Source organism: Meles meles, chromosome 1 (genome assembly GCF_922984935.1).
Source record: "Meles meles chromosome 1, mMelMel3.1 paternal haplotype, whole genome shotgun sequence".
NCBI lineage: Eukaryota > Metazoa > Chordata > Mammalia > Carnivora > Mustelidae > Meles > Meles meles.
The window spans coordinates 205,275,204-205,291,877 of record NC_060066.1 but is presented as its reverse complement, the minus strand read 5'-3'; the positions used below and the strand labels follow the sequence as shown (position 1 = coordinate 205,291,877).

The 16,674-nt window shown below is 61.5% G+C and overlaps 2 protein-coding genes across 5 annotated transcripts in view; one reads left to right on the top strand and one right to left on the bottom strand.

Moving 5' to 3' along the window:
* CROCC (ciliary rootlet coiled-coil, rootletin) overlaps nt 1-8,196 on the top strand; it is a 40,236-nt gene extending 32,040 nt beyond the window's left edge. For 2 of the 3 annotated variants that reach the window (XM_046007766.1, XM_046007767.1), the window contains 10 exons: nt 1,461-1,630; nt 1,752-1,872; nt 2,151-2,314; nt 3,712-3,927; nt 4,599-4,823; nt 5,197-5,346; nt 5,585-5,785; nt 5,981-6,112; nt 6,849-7,025; nt 7,637-8,196. In XM_046007766.1, the coding sequence (XP_045863722.1) occupies nt 1,461-1,630; nt 1,752-1,872; nt 2,151-2,314; nt 3,712-3,927; nt 4,599-4,823; nt 5,197-5,346; nt 5,585-5,785; nt 5,981-6,112; nt 6,849-7,025; nt 7,637-7,723 (1,643 nt within the window). In that variant the 3' untranslated portion in view covers nt 7,724-8,196. Of the gene's footprint in view, nt 1-1,460; nt 1,631-1,751; nt 1,873-2,150; nt 2,315-3,711; nt 3,928-4,598; nt 4,824-5,196; nt 5,347-5,584; nt 5,786-5,980; nt 6,311-6,848; nt 7,026-7,636 lie in introns of those variants that run through there. The other variant, XR_006818645.1, reaches the window with a different exon arrangement.
* A 956-nt stretch (nt 8,197-9,152) lies between these two features.
* On the bottom strand, nt 9,153-15,079 carry MFAP2 (microfibril associated protein 2). 2 transcript variants are annotated; one of them, XM_046014617.1, is made up of 9 exons: nt 14,887-14,930; nt 12,606-12,681; nt 11,514-11,600; nt 11,314-11,340; nt 11,128-11,214; nt 10,971-11,015; nt 10,153-10,240; nt 9,867-9,940; nt 9,153-9,655 (listed from the first exon to the last, which is right to left on the bottom strand). In XM_046014617.1, the coding sequence occupies exons 2-9, from the start codon at nt 12,640-12,642 to the stop codon at nt 9,552-9,554; spliced, it is 549 nt and encodes a 182-aa protein (XP_045870573.1). In that variant the 5' UTR covers nt 12,643-12,681; nt 14,887-14,930; the 3' UTR covers nt 9,153-9,551. The 2 variants fall into 2 exon arrangements, with proteins under 2 accessions (XP_045870573.1, XP_045870565.1); XM_046014609.1 differs by lacking the exon at nt 14,887-14,930 and adding an exon at nt 14,933-15,079 and having other exon boundaries at nt 9,154-9,655.
* Nucleotides 15,080-16,674: the final 1,595 nt, after the last annotated feature.

Here is a 16,674-nt window from a genome sequence, read left to right as displayed (position 1 = left end):
CCTGTACACTTAAAGATGGTTAGAAAGGCCATCAAAATAGATGCAGAGAAAGCATCTGATAAAATACAACATCCAATTATGATCCAGACTCTGGGAAAACTAGAAAAAGATTTCCTTAACTGATAAACTAGATCTTCAAAACCCTATAGCAAATACTACATTTAATCCTTCTATTTAATATTGTTCGGGAAGTCTCAGAGGTCCTAGCCAGCACACTATGGTAAGAAACATAGAATTAGGGGCGCCTGGGTGGCTCAGTGGGTTAAAGCCTCTGCCTTCGGCTCAGGTCATGATCTCAGGGTCCTGGAATGGAGCCCCGCATCGGGCTCTCTGCTCTGCGGGGAGACTGCTTCCTCCTCTCTCTCTGCCTGCCTCTCTGCCTACTTGTGATTTCTCTCTGTCAAATAAATAAAATATTAAAAAAAAACAACAACATAGAATTACCATGGTAAGGTTCAGGAAGGGAGAAACAAACTTGCCGTTATTTACAGATCACATGATTTTCCTATGTAAAAAATATAGGAAAGCTACAATCAGTTGTTAGAACAAATAAGAAACTTTAGTAAGATTGCTGGAAACAAGGTCAACATACAAAAATTAATTATATTTTATTATATCAATGGAGACAGAAGCAACAGGATGCTGGGGGGCAGGCTGACCCCCTGCCCTGCAGTTCCAAGGTTGGCCTCCAGGTGCCACCCTGTCTCTGTGCGCACTGCCCCTCCTGCCTCTTAAAGCAAGAGTTCATCTTTCTGCCTGGAAATAGGGCTTTACCTGGTTCCCCATCTCAGCTTGGGATCGTCCCAGTTTTGTGACCAAACAAATCCCTTAACTGCTTTGAGCCCATCCAGCCTGTGCAGGGGGGACGATGGTCCTTCTCAGAGAATTATCACAAAGGTGGACTAGGGTGCCAGAAGAGCCAGTGCGTGCCCTCCGTGCAGGGAGATGTCACGGGAGTGGAGTGTCCACCCTTGGACTGGGCCCTGGGGGTGCAGCCCTCGCAGTGCTCCTGGTCTGGGTGGGGAGACAGATCTCGGTGCCTCATGAGGGGGTGATGAGCTCACCCCAACCCAGCCTGGGATTGGGGACACCTCTGGGGAGCAGGCCTAAAGGAATGGGCCAGGCAGAGCGAAGCCAGGGGGAGAGAAGGGAAGAGGGAATGTTCTAGAACCTGGGACCTGAGGGTGATGTGGAATGGACCGCTTGTAAAAGTGAGAGGGCTGTGCTAGGGTGAGCAGCAGGGCCTCTGTGTGGTGGCAAGGAAGTTGGGTCTTATTCTGAGGGCCGTGGGGGCTGGGAAGCGTTCCGCAAAAGGGGGAGAGCCCTAGCATAGTGCGGGAAGCTCCTGTGAACTGCTGGGTGCGGCAAGGTGAGGGAGGCGGTGCACACAGAGCCCGCAGGGCCCTTCCAGGCAGGAGAGGCCAGGGCTCCCGCACCGCTAAGCGTGCCTCCTTCCCTAGGAAGCGGCGAAGGGCTCTATAGCCCCAGCCCCTTGGAACACAGCCCTGGGTCTGAGCCACCATCCCCCGGACCTGCCACCTCCCCGGCATCCCCAGACCTGGACCCTGAGGCGGTGCGGGGGGCCCTCCGGGATTTCCTGCAGGAGCTACGGAGCACGCAGAGACAACGGGTGAGGCTGGGTGTGAGCGGCTAGAGAGGGAACCAGGCACCCGGGGTCCTGCGGGGTCCTGCGGGGTCCTGCGGGTTGTCAGATCAGAGGTCTTCCCTTCCCCCGGATGCTGGGGCCTCAGGACGAGCTTCGGGCTCAGATGAGCACCCAGAGTCGCCAGCTGGCCGAGATGGAGGCAGAGAGGGACAACGCAACGTCACGGGTGAGGCAGCTGCAGAAGGCTGTGGCCGAGAGTGAAGAAGGTGAGTGTCCACCCCCAGGTCCTCGCTCTGCTCTCTTTGCTCTTAGCAGCCGTGGTGGGACCTGTGGGATTGGCCCGAACCGCTCCTGCATCCCAGCCCTGGCCACCGTGACCTGAGTTGGGGACCTGTCTCCTTTGGGGTGCCCTCTCTGGTCAGCCCCACTCCATGTGTCCAGACGGGCAGACCCCTGAGGGCCCTGTGGTGGGTTGGAGAGGCGGGGCAGGCCAGGCGTCTGGCGGCCGGGCCAGGCCGGGCCTGACGGGGCTGGGGGTCCGCAGCCCGGCGAGGGGTGGACGGCCGGCTGAGCGGGGCACAGGCGCAGTTGGCGGAACAGGAGGAGAGTGTGCGGCGCAGCGAGCGGGAGCGCCGGGCCGCCCTGGACCAGGTGGCTACCCTGGAGAGGAGCCTGCAGGCCACGGAGAGTGAGCTCCGGGCCAGCCAGGTAGGCAGGAGCCGAGGGCCCCAGGGGCAGGTGGAGTCCGTGCGTGCTTCCGCTGTGGCTGGGGGTCCTACTGTGTGCCTCTCTGTTGCTGTCAGCCTGGGGCCCGGCGCCCGTGAACGTGACCAGCCTGGGACTCCGCCCAGAAGCACGTTCAGATTCCGCACTCCCCTTCCTCCCCGGGGTCACTAGGCTGTAGAAGAAAAGTCCTGGGCTTTTGAGCCTGATGGAGGAAAGCCTGGATTCTAGTCCTGGTCCGGCAGCTTGCTTGCCCACTCTCACTTTCTTCCTCTGTAAACGGGGGAGAGTAGCCATTGTCTCCTGGAGACGATGCTCAAAGGGTCTTAATGTCTGGTGTTTGGGGGACCATTTCCTTTTCCTCTGTATAGCCATACGAGTGGTGCTCTGGGGTTTTTCTGTGTTTGGGGGACATCTGTGTACGTGTATGTATGTGTGTGTGTGTGTGTGTGTGTCTGGGGCAGGACACCCTAGCCCTGGTAGTGACCGTCCAGGCCACCAAAGACTTGAGCCTTTCTCACAGCTACAGATTCCCTCGCTCCTTCCCCCCTCACTCCCTAGCCCTCCAGCCTTGCCCCCACAGCCCACCCCCTGCCTCTGGCTCCAGGTCAAGTTTGAGCTGGATTGTTATGTCTGTGGTTCCAGCTCTGGCCTTGGGCCCAGCCACAGGGGCCGCAGGAGGAGGCCAGGAACAAAGCTGGGCAGGGGCCAGCGTGGGGCTGCCAGGTCCAGACATGGCTGCATTGGGGCTCTGAGCACGGCGGCAGAGGGGCCGGGCACAGGGCAGGGTTGTTTCGGATGTAATGGGATGGGAATGGCAATGGAAGGGCCCCCGTCTGTCTTTCTGTCCTGTCCCCACTTCTCAAGCTTCCTTTATTGTCTGACCCCATGTGAGGGGAAGAACACCATCCCCTGAAACCAGGTGGGGCCCAGGGCTCCTACCCGGCTCTGTTCAGGTCCCAGTGCAGCTTCTGGGCCTGCCTCTGGGGAGTGAGGCAGCAGAGCAGGGTCGCCCTGGAATCTGCATTTTTACCCTCCCTCCGTCCTCCCCAGGGCTCTGTGAATACCTTGTGGTACCCTCCCCAGGCAGTGCAGTCTCCCACTATACATATTTGAACTAGGGCCACAGAGCGGAAAAAGAGAATTCTGGATCACAAAGCCTGGTACGCTCAGCCCAAACCAGAACGTGCTGAGATTCTCAGAGCAACGCATCCTGCAAACGTATGGGTTGACTGAGGCCTCTGGAGGGTCACAGGCTGGCCCCAGGTCACACAGGGAGTGGTTGGACCAGCTGCCTCAAGGCTGCTCCCCACTTTCTCCTGCGGGGATGGGGGGGTGTGGGGCGACCGGGCAGCCGGGGTCTGACCCCTCCGCACCCCCAGGAGAAGATCAGCAAGATGAAGGCCAACGAGGTGAAGCTGGAGAGCGACAAGCGGCGCCTGAAGGAGGTGCTGGATGCCTCCGAGAGCCGCACCATCAAGCTGGAGCTGCAGCGGCGCTCGCTTGAGGGGGAGCTGCAGCGCAGCCGCCTGGGTCTGAGTGACCGTGAGGCCCAGGCCCAGGCCCTGCAGGACCGGGTGGACTCCCTGCAGAGACAGGTGGGTCCCCACCTCCGCCTGGAGGCTTCTCGTCCGCCCAGCACCAGGTGCTTCACAGGGACCACGTGATATTCCCAGCAGCCCTGTGAGGCAAGCGTCATCCTTATTTCATGGACGGACAGACAGAGGACAGACGGGTTCAGAGGTGACCTCATCACCCAAGGTCAACATAGCTAATAAGAAACAGACAAAATTAGAGTGTGAGACTCTCACAACAGAGTCTAGGAAGTCTGCTTCCTGCCTAGGAAGCAGATGGGACAAGTTAGAGATGTAGATTCCACTCGTGTCCCTTTTTGCCTTGGCTGCTAGGAAGCTCAGCTCTAGAATGTTCAGGAACTCTGCTAGCCCTGCACGGTCACCTGCCAAAGTCAAGAACTCAGAACATTTCCGGGTCGTGGAGGCTGTGGTGGTTTTTCTCCCTCTTCTATAGCAGGGAGGAGACCGTGGGGTCTGAGACAACCAGGCGGGCGGCACTCCGGGTGAGGGGAGTTAAGCAGCAGTGGGCCAGGGCCCTGGTTGCAGTGGGCTGAGCCAGTGGGAGCACATGGGAACAATGAGCGTCAGTGATGAAGGCCGAGGCAGAGTGGGAGGGGCTTGGCTTGGATTCAGCCTCCTTGCTGGAGGCCGTGGTGAGAGCAGAGCCGCCTTACCGTCCTGTGTCCCCCTGCCAGGTGGCAGACAGTGAGGTGAAGGCAGGGACCCTGCAGCTGACAGTGAATCGGCTGAGTGGGGCTCTGGCCAAGGTGGAGGAGAGCGAGGGGGCCTTGAGGGACAAGGTGCAGGGCCTGACCGAAGCCTTGGCCCAGAATAATGCCAGCCTTACCAGCACGCAGGAAAAGAATCTGCACCTACAGAAGGCCCTCACTGCCTGCGAACATGACCGCCAAGTGCTCCAAGTACGGATTCCGGGGCCGGGCGCGGGGTGGGCTCAGTGAGAGTTCGCCGTCAAGGGCAGGCTTGGAGGGACCCTGACAGGCAGCCACTGGGGCCATCAGTCGGGAACCCTAGGGAGCCGGTCAGTGAAGCTTGGGCGGGGGAGAGCAATAAGAGAATAGGTCATTGAGGCTTACAGAGACCCAGAGGCAGGGTTGATGGGACAGAGCTGGGGTCTGAGGGGTCCCCACCTTATGTAGGTCCATGGGACAGGGCTGCCGTCTGCCTCGTCCTCCAGATTTTGGAGCTGTTTTATGGGCTGTGACCCTGACCCAGAGCTATAGAGTAGAGGGGAGCCTCTGCTCCCTCCTGGTACCACCAGCCCCTGTCCCCCAGGAACGGCTGGAAGCCGCCCGGCAGGCGTTATCCGAGGCACGCAAGCAGAGCAGCTCCCTGGCTGAGCAGGTGCAGACGATGCGGGGTGAGCTGGCGGACCTGGAGCTGCAGCGGGCGGAGGCGGAGGGCCAGCTGCGACAGCTCCAGGAGGTGAGGGCTGGGATGGGCCCCTTCTGTCCCCAGGATGCTGAGGATGGAGGGGGACCCTCCTTATTCCAACCTCATCCCTGACCTGGGCCCAGCCTCCCGTGGGGAAGCATGGTTCCTTCAGCCCCCGCCCCTATTACACAGATGGAGAAGCTGAGGCCCGGAGAGACGGCCTCAGCTGATAGCTGTCTGACGGGTTTCAGGAGGCTTGGCCGCACTGGGCGCTTGCTGGCTTTTTCAGGTGCTGCGGCAGCGCCAGGAGGCTGAGGCTGCAGCCCTGCAAACAGTCCAGAAGCTGCGGGACGAGCGGCGGCTACTGCAGGAGCGCCTGGACGGCCTGCAGGGCGCCCTCGGCCAGCTGGAGGTCGAGAAGCGGGAGGTGGAACGGTCAGCGCTGCGGCTGGAGAAGGACCGCCTGGCCCTCAAGAGGATGCTGGACAAGGTGGGCCGAGCCTCTGGGGCCCTCCCCTGCCTTCCTCTGGGTCCTAGCCAGGGTTGATTTTTGCTGTGTGCCCCCCGACCCCGGCCCCTGGTCTTGCTGCCTCTAACCTGACCCCTCTCCCTGGGCCCTTCCCTCTTCATGGGACCTCCCTCCTTCCTGGGGGTCCCCTGATGCCCTCCTGCTCTCCCTGCCCAGGTGGAGCGCGAGAAGCTTCGCAGCCACGAGGACACAGTGCGGCTGAATGTGGAGAGGGGCCGCCTGGACCGCACGCTCACGGGGGCCGAGCTGGAACTGGCTGAGGCCCAGAAGCAGATCCAGCTGCTGGAGGTTCAGCCCCTGGCCACCCTCTCTCTCCCGAGCCCTGGAGCCGGGCCCCACCTCCCACCCTGCCCTTGGCCTGAGTGCCGAACCGGCCCAGGCTCCTCAGCCTCCATAACCCCCTGAGTCCGGACCCTTGGAGGGGGCAGCCCAAAGCGAGGGCCCGGAGGGAGGGGTCCTCCCAGCGTGGAGAGAAAAGACATGCCAGTTAGTATGTGAGCCTGTGTGTGTGTGCTCTGGGCATGCAGAGGTGTGAGCGTGCCTGGGAGTATTCTCGTGCATGTCTCCTGAGTCTTGTGCACGGACGTGGCAAGTGCAAGTACTAGGAATGTGTTTTATGTGTGTGTGTGTCTTTCTGTACAGATGTCTTCCTATCTGTAGATACATGTAGGAGTGTTGGGCTTTTGCACATATGTGTGCATCCATGTGAACACGGTAAGTGTTTACGTGCTTGCTTTTGTGCCTCTGTGTGCGTGTGGGTCTGTCTCTGACTACATCTGTGTGTGTGCACGCGCGCATGGGTGCACGCCTGTCAGCGGGGCTCACTAGGTACCCTGACCCAGGATTTGCAGACCAGGTGGGCCAGGAACATGGGGGACAAACAAGGATTTCTCCTGCACCCCGTGCCTGCACTGACTTTGCTCCGAGGGGCCTTTAGGCTCCGGGAGGTGCCTGACATCCCCTTGCACGCGCACACGGCACACGCACACAGGGCCAGACCCCTGACCAGCTGCCGCTCCCACAGGCCCAGGTGGTGGCCCTGGAGGCCCAGAGCCCGGCCCAGCTGGAGGCCGAGGAGCAGCAGCAGCGGGAGCTGCAGCAGGAGGTGGAGCGCCTGCGCAGTGCCCAGGTGCAGACAGAGCGCACGCTGGAGGCGCGGGAGCGGGCCCACCGGCAGCGGGTGCGGGGCCTGGAGGAGCAGGTACTCGGGCCCCTCCCCGGGATGTGGAAGCAGGGAGGAGGGGGAGGAGCGGCGGAGGGCTGGCCCTGACCTCGGGTAGAAGCAGTCGGTGGTCTGATCGGGGACCCACCTGGTACCTGTCATGGCCAGACACAGGCCCAAGTGATGTCCCTGGAACTCTGGCCCCCTGCTGTGGCTCTGCGTCCTCATGGCTGTCCCCTGGGTGGGACAGCTGGCGTCAGCAGCCCCAGCCTAGGTCATCCCAACGACCCACAATAGAGAAAAGGGGACCTTTTTCCTGAGAGCAACCGTAGAAGTCCCGGGGATGATGCTGACCTGTGCATGGGTAGCCAGGCCTGGGTCATGGGTCATGGGCACGAGGCCTGCCTCAATGACGCGAGTGGGGACAGGTGGCCCGAGGAGATGCGAGGAGCGGTCAGAAGACAGCCAGCTGCCGTGTGAGACGGAATGGGAGGGGAAGGAAGCAGCCTGGTGCTTCACGAGAGCCGTTTTTTCCTGAAACAGGCAGGATTGCGTCCCTTGTGGGGCCCTGGCTGCAGCCACCCCCCCATCCCCACCTTCTTGGACATCAGCCTGGTGGCCTGAGCCGCCATCTTCTCTTTCTTCTCCAGGTGTCCACACTGAAGGGACAGTTGGAACAGGAGTTTCGCAGGAGCTCGGCATCCTTCTCCCCCATGTCCGGCCCCGCGGGGGAATGAGCCCCTTCCTGGCTGGCGTCCTAGAGAACAGCCGCAGCAGCCGGGGCAGGACCGCAGCCCCCCCTGTCCGCAGGGTCCGCCCAGGCGAGGAGCAGCTTTGTGGCCTCACCCATGGGTCCCACCTCAGTTTGGTCCCTCCCCTGGGATGAGCCTCCAGGTCCTGTGAGAGCCTCTCTGAGTGGCTGAGCCAAAGCCTGGGGTAAAGGAGACACCCTCCTTGCCTTCGCCTGGCCCTGGGACATGGGCTCACCGGAAAGAGGAGGGGGAAAGAGGAGGGGAGCCCGGGAGTCAGAGACCCGGGCCCCTCCCCCAGCTTTCCAGAGCTCTCTGCCTTAGTTCGGAGTGTTTGTCAGGAAATTCCTCAGAGTTCAGAGTCCCTGTATTTTTATACCTTTTTACAGTGTTAACGGTTCAGAACTATTGTGTTTTTTTTGTAGCAAGGAGACCTCATTTTCTAAAAACGGTTTGTATGGACGTGTCTCTTCAATTCTGCACCTGAGAGATTGGAGGGCCCAGGAGGGGGACACCGGGGCCCTCCTCAGGACGGGGCCCCACTCTGGACACAGGCAGGCGGTCCAGACAGTGCAGGCCTGGGAGAGACCATGGGGTCTTGTCCCGGCTCGACCGAGTGGGCCTGGTGAAGCCTGCACAACCTCTCCGAGGCTCGGATTGCTTGTGTGTAAAATGGGACACACCTTGTGGGGTGGTTGTGAGGAGGTTCACGTGCAAGGCACTCCGTGTTGACGAGGAGACATTCCTCTCCTCCCTGGAGTCCAGTGGAGTCGGGCTCTGCCCCAGCTCTGCCACCTCCGGCTGTGGACCCTGGGTGGGTCACTGATGCCCCTGGGCTTCTGGTCTGTTAGAGACATTACCAGGACCCACCACGCAGGCCTGTTGGGAGGGTGTGCTGGTCTGACACGGGGAGCCCGGTCCTCATGTGCTGGTCAGAGGGAGGCCTGCTAAGGCCTTGGCCTACTTCCGCCCTCTGACCACCAGCCTTCCCCCTGCAAAGGTGGGTCTGAGTCCACCTACCTTGACCTCCTGCTTTATATCCTAGACGTACGTACCTTTATGCCTGCACTTGGGCAGACTCCTGTCTGGGCTTGCATCCCTCTGATGACAGGGAACTCATGCCCTCACCAAGCAGCCTGGACGACGAGGAAGCTGTATCCCCTTCTTCCCCCCAGTGACCCATAGACCCTGGGCAGGGAAGTTGTCACAATCCATCTTTCTGGGTGGGTCCGCTAAAGCCAGTGATCAAGGAGGCAGGATTGGGACCGCAGAGGCAAGGCCACAGGTCACCTGAACGGTCCCTTGTCCCAGGGGGCCAGGCAGCCTCTCAATGAGGACAAGCAGTGTTGGAGGCAGCTGGCCACCTGCCCTGTGCTCCCAACCAAAAAATGACTGAATCTTTTGTAAAAACAATTTTAATTTTATATAAAACAAAGGTGGTCTATGCCCGGGAACTGTAGGAAACCCAAGCAGACCAGCTGGGGTGAGGGGCATAGCCTGCCTCGAGGGGCTGGGGGGCCGGGGGACTGTCCTCACAGGGACTGAGAAGGCACATCAGAGGCCCCGGTCCCACCGAGAGACCTGGGAGGCCCCTCATCTGGGGGCGAACACTGGACAATGGGGAGCCCCCTGCCTTGGGTCCCAGGGATGGCCGCAGGCTATGAGAGGGGCCTGAGACGAACCCCCGGGGCCACAGTCCACTAACTTCTTACAGAATAAAAGGAATGTGAGGCTGGGGAGAAAAGCACCAGGTCAGGCAGGGCCTGAGGGCCCCGGAGCCGGGGAAGGTCCAGGGCGCGGGGCTGCCAGCTCGGCCCTAGCAGCCCCCGCAGCTCCGGGCACAGGAGGCCGCCACGGACTGACACAGGCCACTGCTGGCCATGACGCCGCACTTGGAGAACTTGTCCCGACACAGGTCAGCTGCGGTGGGGGCAAGGAGCTGGGGTCAGGGTGAGGCTGGGGTGATGGAAAACCCCTGCCCCCCCCCACGCCCCGTGGCAGGGAACGTTCCGAGGCTGAGCAGCCAGGAGGGAGCTCAGGGTCCCCCCAGCAGTGACCCCGGCACAGGACACATGCTTCATAACCACCAGGGGCGGAGCAGGGAGGGGTCTAGGGGGGCAGGTCTTCCTACCTCGAAGGAGCTCCTCATGGGCACAGACCGTGCGGACACAGATCTCCCTGTTGACCACGTACACACGGCGGAGGCTGGGGACACGGAGCGGGGACGGTCGTGTCACCCCACCGTCACCCAGCCCCACTGGGGGAGCCCGCACACCCCGACCCCCGAGGTCAGGCCTCAGCCAGAGTCGAGTTCCACTTCAGGATTTGTGCTTCCCTCAAGTCCCACCTGGGCTGGGTGCTGCTGCCCGCCCTGCGCCGCGGCGGCCTCCCCGCCCCACTGCCCTACGCGTGCTCACCTGTAGAAGCAGGCCTCGTTGAGACACTGTTTACAAGGCTTGTGGATGGAGTAGAGGCGGGTGCACGGGTACTGTTCCTCTCGGCAGTCTGGGTGACGGGCAGGATCAGACGAGCGGCTGCAGCCTGGGGCCCCGTGCTGGGGCGAGCCCCCAACACTGCCCACCAAGACCGGCTGTCCTATGGGGGTCTAGGTCCACCCTGCGCCCTCTGGCCCGGGGCGCACACGCACAGGGGCATGCACAGCTGCACAGACAGCGGCTGAGCCCCCAGGGGCCGCCGGGTTTTATACAATGTATTGATAACGGGCACAGATTTGCAACCACACTTGGAAGCCTATAAGCTCAAACCCAACCACGCGCACTCACAGGGTCGCAGAAGCACACACAAGCACACACCAACCACCGGGGCAGGGCTGTGCCGACTCGCAAGACGACACCCTGACACTGAGCTCAGCTCGGGGAGCGCAGCCGTCACAGTCTGGCTCCCTCAGGCTTGTGGGGGCAGCACGGGCTCGCTTGGCTGGCTAGGGCTTTGGCTTCCCTCCACCCAGTGCCCCCTTCCCCTTCTCAGTGTCTGGGGGTAGAGGGCCCTTCCTGAGTCTACGGCTGAGCCCAGGGGCAAGAAGGTCCCCCAGAGCTGCCCGAGGGGCCCTGGAGTTGCTGGCCTAAGGCAGGGGCACGTCTGCAAGCCACTACCCTACCATCTACCCGGCAAAAGCCAAAGGCCTGGCTGTCTCTGTCCTACCAGCGCCGCCCCTACTCTACCCCAGCGTGGGGGGCCGTGCCTCCGTTTCCCCTGCGGTAGGGGAAGCGCTTACCGAGAGGCCCAGGCTCCGTGGGCTCTGTCTCCACGTTTCCCGGAGCTGGTGTTGGGAGAGGGGCCGGCAGAGATCACTGAGAGGGGTCTGTTCCGAGGACCCGCCCCAGCCCAGCACAGACCCGCCCTCCCACGGTTGACAGGAGCGGACAGCCTACCTACGGTGGGGACCCCGATGACTTCCTGCTGGACTTGCTGCTGGGACTGGAACTGGAACTGCTCCGCGGGGGGCCGGGGAGTCACCTCTGAGATGGGGGACGATCAGAGGGTCCACTCCATTCTCTCCAGCCCCCACCCCGCTACTCACCCACCTGGCCTGCCCCGCCCTACGTCCCCGCCTTTACCTTGATAATCATAGTAGTCCGCGTTTTCTGAGAACAAAGACAAATATGGAATTGCCGGGGGTTGGGTGAGCTCTCAGTCCCAGGGGCCAAGAAGGTCACAACTAAACCCAGGCCTCCCACCCCCTTCCCACCGGGTCCCCAGCTGAGTCAGGCACACCCTGGCAGGGTGTGGGGAGACCCGGGGAGGGCAAGGCCCTTACCTATCTGGTCACTGTAGTGGGTGTACTGGACTTGGTCTGGGAACGGAGGCAGCGGGTCTAGGTCGTATTGGCCCTGAGCCAGCAGGCCTGCCGCGAGGAAGCAAAGCATGAGGGGTGCCCTGCAGGGAAGGACAGCAGCGGCCCCAAGGCACATCTGGGGAGGACAGGTAGGAGTCCCAAGGGCAGCAGGCAGGTAAGACCTTAAGATTCTACACCCCAACTCTTAGATCCAAGGGATCCAAACTCATTCGTCAAGCATAAAGGCCCTTACACTCCCTGTTACCAGGTCACCTTACTGACTTTTGGGCTGTCCCCTCCATCGTGGCTTCCTGACTCTTCCTGGAACTCAGCATCCTCCTGTCTGCCCCAAGGCCTTTGCATTTGACCTTCCCCAGGCCTACAATCTTGGTTAACTTTTCTTCCTTCAGGTCTCAACTAAAAATCCAGTCTGCCAAGAGGCCTTCACCGGCCGCCCTCTCCCTCCCACTCTTCTGTTTATTTCCATCATAGCACTTGACACACTGACATTTATCACAGGGACTTGATATAGCAGCTTCCCGTCCCGAGATGGGCAGCAACGAAGGCAGGGATGTGTCTGCCTGGTTCATCACTGTATCCCCAGGGTCTAAGCCCGTGCCTCGCACATAGTAGGAGCTCAACAAATATCTGTTAAACGAATAAATGTTAGACCTGGCAGGGCATTGGGGGTCACTCCACAGTCAAGATAATATAGGGTGGTTGGGTCCCAAATGGGTCTGGAACCCAAACCTAGACACTCCTTGCCTTGTGTGCTTCTCCCCGCTTACACATCGGCTCCCAGGAGGGTTAGTACATTAGAAGAAAAGCAGGGGCTCCCGGTGCCTGGGTGTGTACCCACTCTCCAGAGCCCCAGCCTGGCTGCTTCTGTGGGGGGGTGGGATGAGGGTGTGGGATGCCCCCGACTTTGGGAGGGGTTGGCCAGTCTAGTTTGTGGTCCAGGGGGCAGGAGGCCCTGCGACCCAGGGAGCTGAGTTCTGGCCACAGGGCACGATGAAGGCTCACTGCCAGCTTCCACCCGGGGGGACCCCACCCCCAGCCCCAGAAGCCACTCACCGGGCAGGAACAGCAGGAAGAGGTAGGCAGCTCTCATGGCTCCGAGGTGAGGCCGTCTGGGCTGGTGTCAGGACAGCTAGAGGAAGAGGAGGGCCAAGCTGTAGTTCAGGCCCACTCACCCATGGCCGAGGAGCCCACCTCTGCTTGCCCACATCTAGCCCGGAAGAGGAGGAGGAGACGCTCGGACCAGAAGCCAGGCATAGGGAGGGCCGGGAGTCGGGCAGACGGGGGACGGGGGGGCTACGGAGGGACAACTGCTGTCCCTGTGGCCCATCAGGTGTTCAGGTGCCAAGGGACAAGGCCTCCAACCTTGTTCCAGCGTTGATCTTGCGAATGGACAGAACCCACCCTGCCCTTCTCACCGGGGGGAACTTCCCAGTCCCCCACTAGCCTGACTCTCCACTCCTAACCTACAGCCATGCCCATCTTCTGACTCAGCACCTCTGGTGTCTCACGCACTAATGTGAACCCCTGACCCCAGGCCCAACTTCAGGACCCCGGCCCCGCTCAGCCACCATCATAGCCGGGACTCCGCAGCGTCCGCCAAACCCACCACCTGTTCCCAATTAGCCAGAGGGCCCTGAGTGTCTTGCTCTGCAGGAAACCACATGCACGCATGGGCCCCAGGGGCCGAAGGGCAGCCAGGCCTGGGCAGGGCTCCCACCCCCAGAAGATTCCTCTCCTGCCAGGCCTCCAGGCCTCCTAAGACCTGGCTGTCTACATTACAGACTCACGAGACTAAGGTCTATTTTGTCTGCAGCGGCAGGAAGCACTTAGGGTGGAGTCTGAGGGGAGTTTCTCTGGATCCTGGAAGGGCAGTGTTGAAGGGACCATGATGTCACCCAGCCCAGGGGTTCTGAGCCCCCAGCACGGTATGACAAGTGTTGTGCGGGTCCTAAGCGGTCCTTAGCCTTCCCCCGGTTCTTGAAGTTCAAGAACGGCAGTGTCTGGCCACACTGTGGGGTTGGCAGGGTCCACGGGTCCCCATGTGCCGTCCCGGCTCAGTGGGAGGCGGTCTCCGGACTGGACTGTCATCCTTCTCCAGCGGTGTTGGGCGACAGCCCAGGGCTCCCCCATCCAGGAGGGCCCCTCCCACCACAGCAAAGAGAGTTCTTCCAGACAGTTAACTGGACACCTGCCTGCCCCAGGGCGTCTAGGGAGAGGGAAGGAAACGTGGGCATCGATCCCTCTTCCCTCCCAATCCTGAGCCTTCTGGGACCCCCCGCCTGGCTCATACACTCGCCACCCGGCCACCCCCTTCCTTACTGGGGTGGGGTGGGGTGGGGTGGAGGGGATGAGGCCCATGACTCAAGCGGCCCCAGAGGCAGGGCACTCTGGCTCCCTACAGTCCTGTTCTGAAAACCCTTGGCCTCTCACGGTAGGCAGGACCGAAATACCTGGAGCTCTTTCCTGGTAACTCCCCACAAGGCCTCACTGTCCCCTCGTCATCCCCATGGACTGGTGGCAGCCAGGCCAGCTGGAGCTGTCACCACTCAGGAGGAGGCCTTGAGCGGGGGCCTAAGGGGCTTTAGAAGTGGGGTGGGGCTGTCTGTCCCCCAAACCCCTCCTAGGCCTCTCAGCCTCCTGCATGGACTCTCCCTCCTGGGAAAGGTCTGGCACTCAGGCCCAGGCTTATTATTGCGGGGACGCCCCAACCCGGGGGGGGCAAAGGGTGTGGGAGTAAGAGATCCTCCTTCCTCTTGGGGGGAACATATCTCCAAGCACCTCTGTCTAGACTATGGATTCTGGGGTGTGGGGGAGGCCGAGTGCTGCTTAGGAGGCCCCTTCCCCTTCTGGGGACCCCACCCCATGCGACGGTGGGCGAGAGGGGATGAGAGGGGCCTCCTCAGAGCCCCTCGACCCCATGCTCCCCGGGTACGGAGGAGGCTGGGTGCGGAGCGGCTGGGGGAGACCAGATGTGGCCGCGCACAGCTGGGAACAATCAGCCCCGAGCTCCTACGTAGACTCCCCGCGCCCTCCGGGTCTCGGGTGTCCCTTTGTCTCTCCGGGGCTGTGGCCCAGCGGCTCCGGCCTACGCCCCCATCCCACCGTGGCAGTTCAGCCTCCCGGGGAAAAGGAGAGCCACCCCCACGCCCCGACGCCGCAACTCGGGCTCCCCCAAACTTCCCCAAACTCGAGCCCCCCTCCAAGCGACTCCAAACCCCCCAAGTGCCCTCTTAGCATCTGCTCAGACGGCCCTGGGTTCAGGAAGCCTGGCAGCCGGCCCCAGGCCCGGGGGTCTGAGGAGCCCCGCACCCCAGCCCCCACCTCCCCGGGTCACCTTAGTGGCCTCCGCCGCTCCCGGCGCCAGGCCCGCGCCTACCTACCTGGTTAGGTCACTCCGCCGCCCGCTCCGAGTCCGCCCGCGGAGCCGCCCCTCCGCCCTCTCCGAGCCCCCCTCCGGGCCCCCGACGGCTGGGCGCCCGCCCTCCAACCCTGGAGCCGCTGGGTCCTAATGCGAGCTCCGTCCGCCTTTCGTGCCCGCGGGGCTCCAGTCTGCTTCTGGGGCGGCCCTGGGGGAGGCGCCCCCCGCTGCCACCCTCACATCAGCTCAGACTTTAGGTGAGCAGACGTCTCCCCCATCTCCTCGCCACCTCTGGGCTGGGGTCTTGTGTGAGGTGGGTTTTGGAGGGCGTGTCACCCCATTTCACAGAGGAGGAAACTGAGACCCCTAAAGAGGATTCACCCACAGCCACCCCTCTGGCTTCTCCTCGCTTCCAGGACAGCCCTCCTGACCTGCTTTCCCTACTGCCTCTCTGGTTGTGCCTTCTGGGTCTCCCCAGCCAGCTCCAGGGTGGGGCTGGCTTTGAGAACCAGCACTGAGGTCTGTGCATGGACCACAGGCTACCAGGCCTGGCCGCAGGAATATCCCCAAAGCAACAAGGATCCAAGGAAGACCCAAGTCCAAATTCATCCCTCCTGACCCTTCCCCAGGCCTGGCTCTCCAAGAGGTCCCCATCTGGGCAGAGGTCCAGCATCCTTCCATCCCTCAGGCTTCCTTGCTCCCCACCCCTGCACCCAGCCCAGCACCCAGCCACTAATTCTGCGCACTCGTCCCAACTGTGGTGGAAACCGCCATTAGCTCTTGCCTGGACTCTGTAATAACTTCTAATCTAGGCCTTCTCAAATGCGCCTTGCCCTCCCTGACCCACCGCAGACGCTGGCCCCCTTCTACTCAAAGCCTTTCGCAGGCTTCCCAGGGTATCTGGGGAAAAAGCTAAACTTGCCTGTGACCGCCTATCCCCAGGACCCCACCCTTCATCTTGGTCTGGCTCTGCCTCCTCATTCCCTGCCTGGTCTCCCAGCAGCCACATGGCCTTTTGGTCGTCTCTCCCTAAACCCTTTCCTCTGCCTGCCCCAGGACGTTTGCACAAGCTGTTTCTTCCTCCTGCAACACTGATGAGGTCTCCCCTCCTTCAAGTGATAGACCTAACCCTCCCTTCTTCAGAGGAGCCTTCCTTTTCTCCCTGTTTGGCCCCTAAGCACCTTCTGCTTTGCGACTCACAGCTATCCCATTGCCCTTTGTTCGTGGCCATTTGAATTCTGCTCCTCTCCCACGGGAGCTTGGGGGCTACATGAAGACAGCCACAGTCTGTTCTTGCCCATCTCCTGTTTATGCTCATTAGGCACAGTGCCAGGCTCAGAGCCGCTGTTCAGTAAACATTAATGGAATGAATGGATATGCCCTCAGTTCTCCTGGGGCAGACTGGCTTGGGGGGGTGCTGGCCCCTGCCTCTGGGGCAGACCTTTGCCCTGCCTTACCAGGGGAGCCTCGGCCTGAGGTGGCAGCTCTGGCTGGGAGGACATAGGATCTCCTTGCCCCCCAGTCATGCACCCCACTGCCTGTCCCTTAAACTCTGAAGCCTATTAGACAGAAACTCTGTATGTCCGATGCGTTCCCTGGCGCTGGTTTGTCAAAGGAATGAATGAATGAATGAATGAGTATCCGCCACCCCCTCTCCAGGGTCTATTACAGAATAGCAGGGACTTCTGTTACCTGGAGCCCTGTGGGCCCTGGGGGCCAGCACAGCTCTCCCTGCTTCCCCTTAGCCCTTGGCTGCTGCCAGGC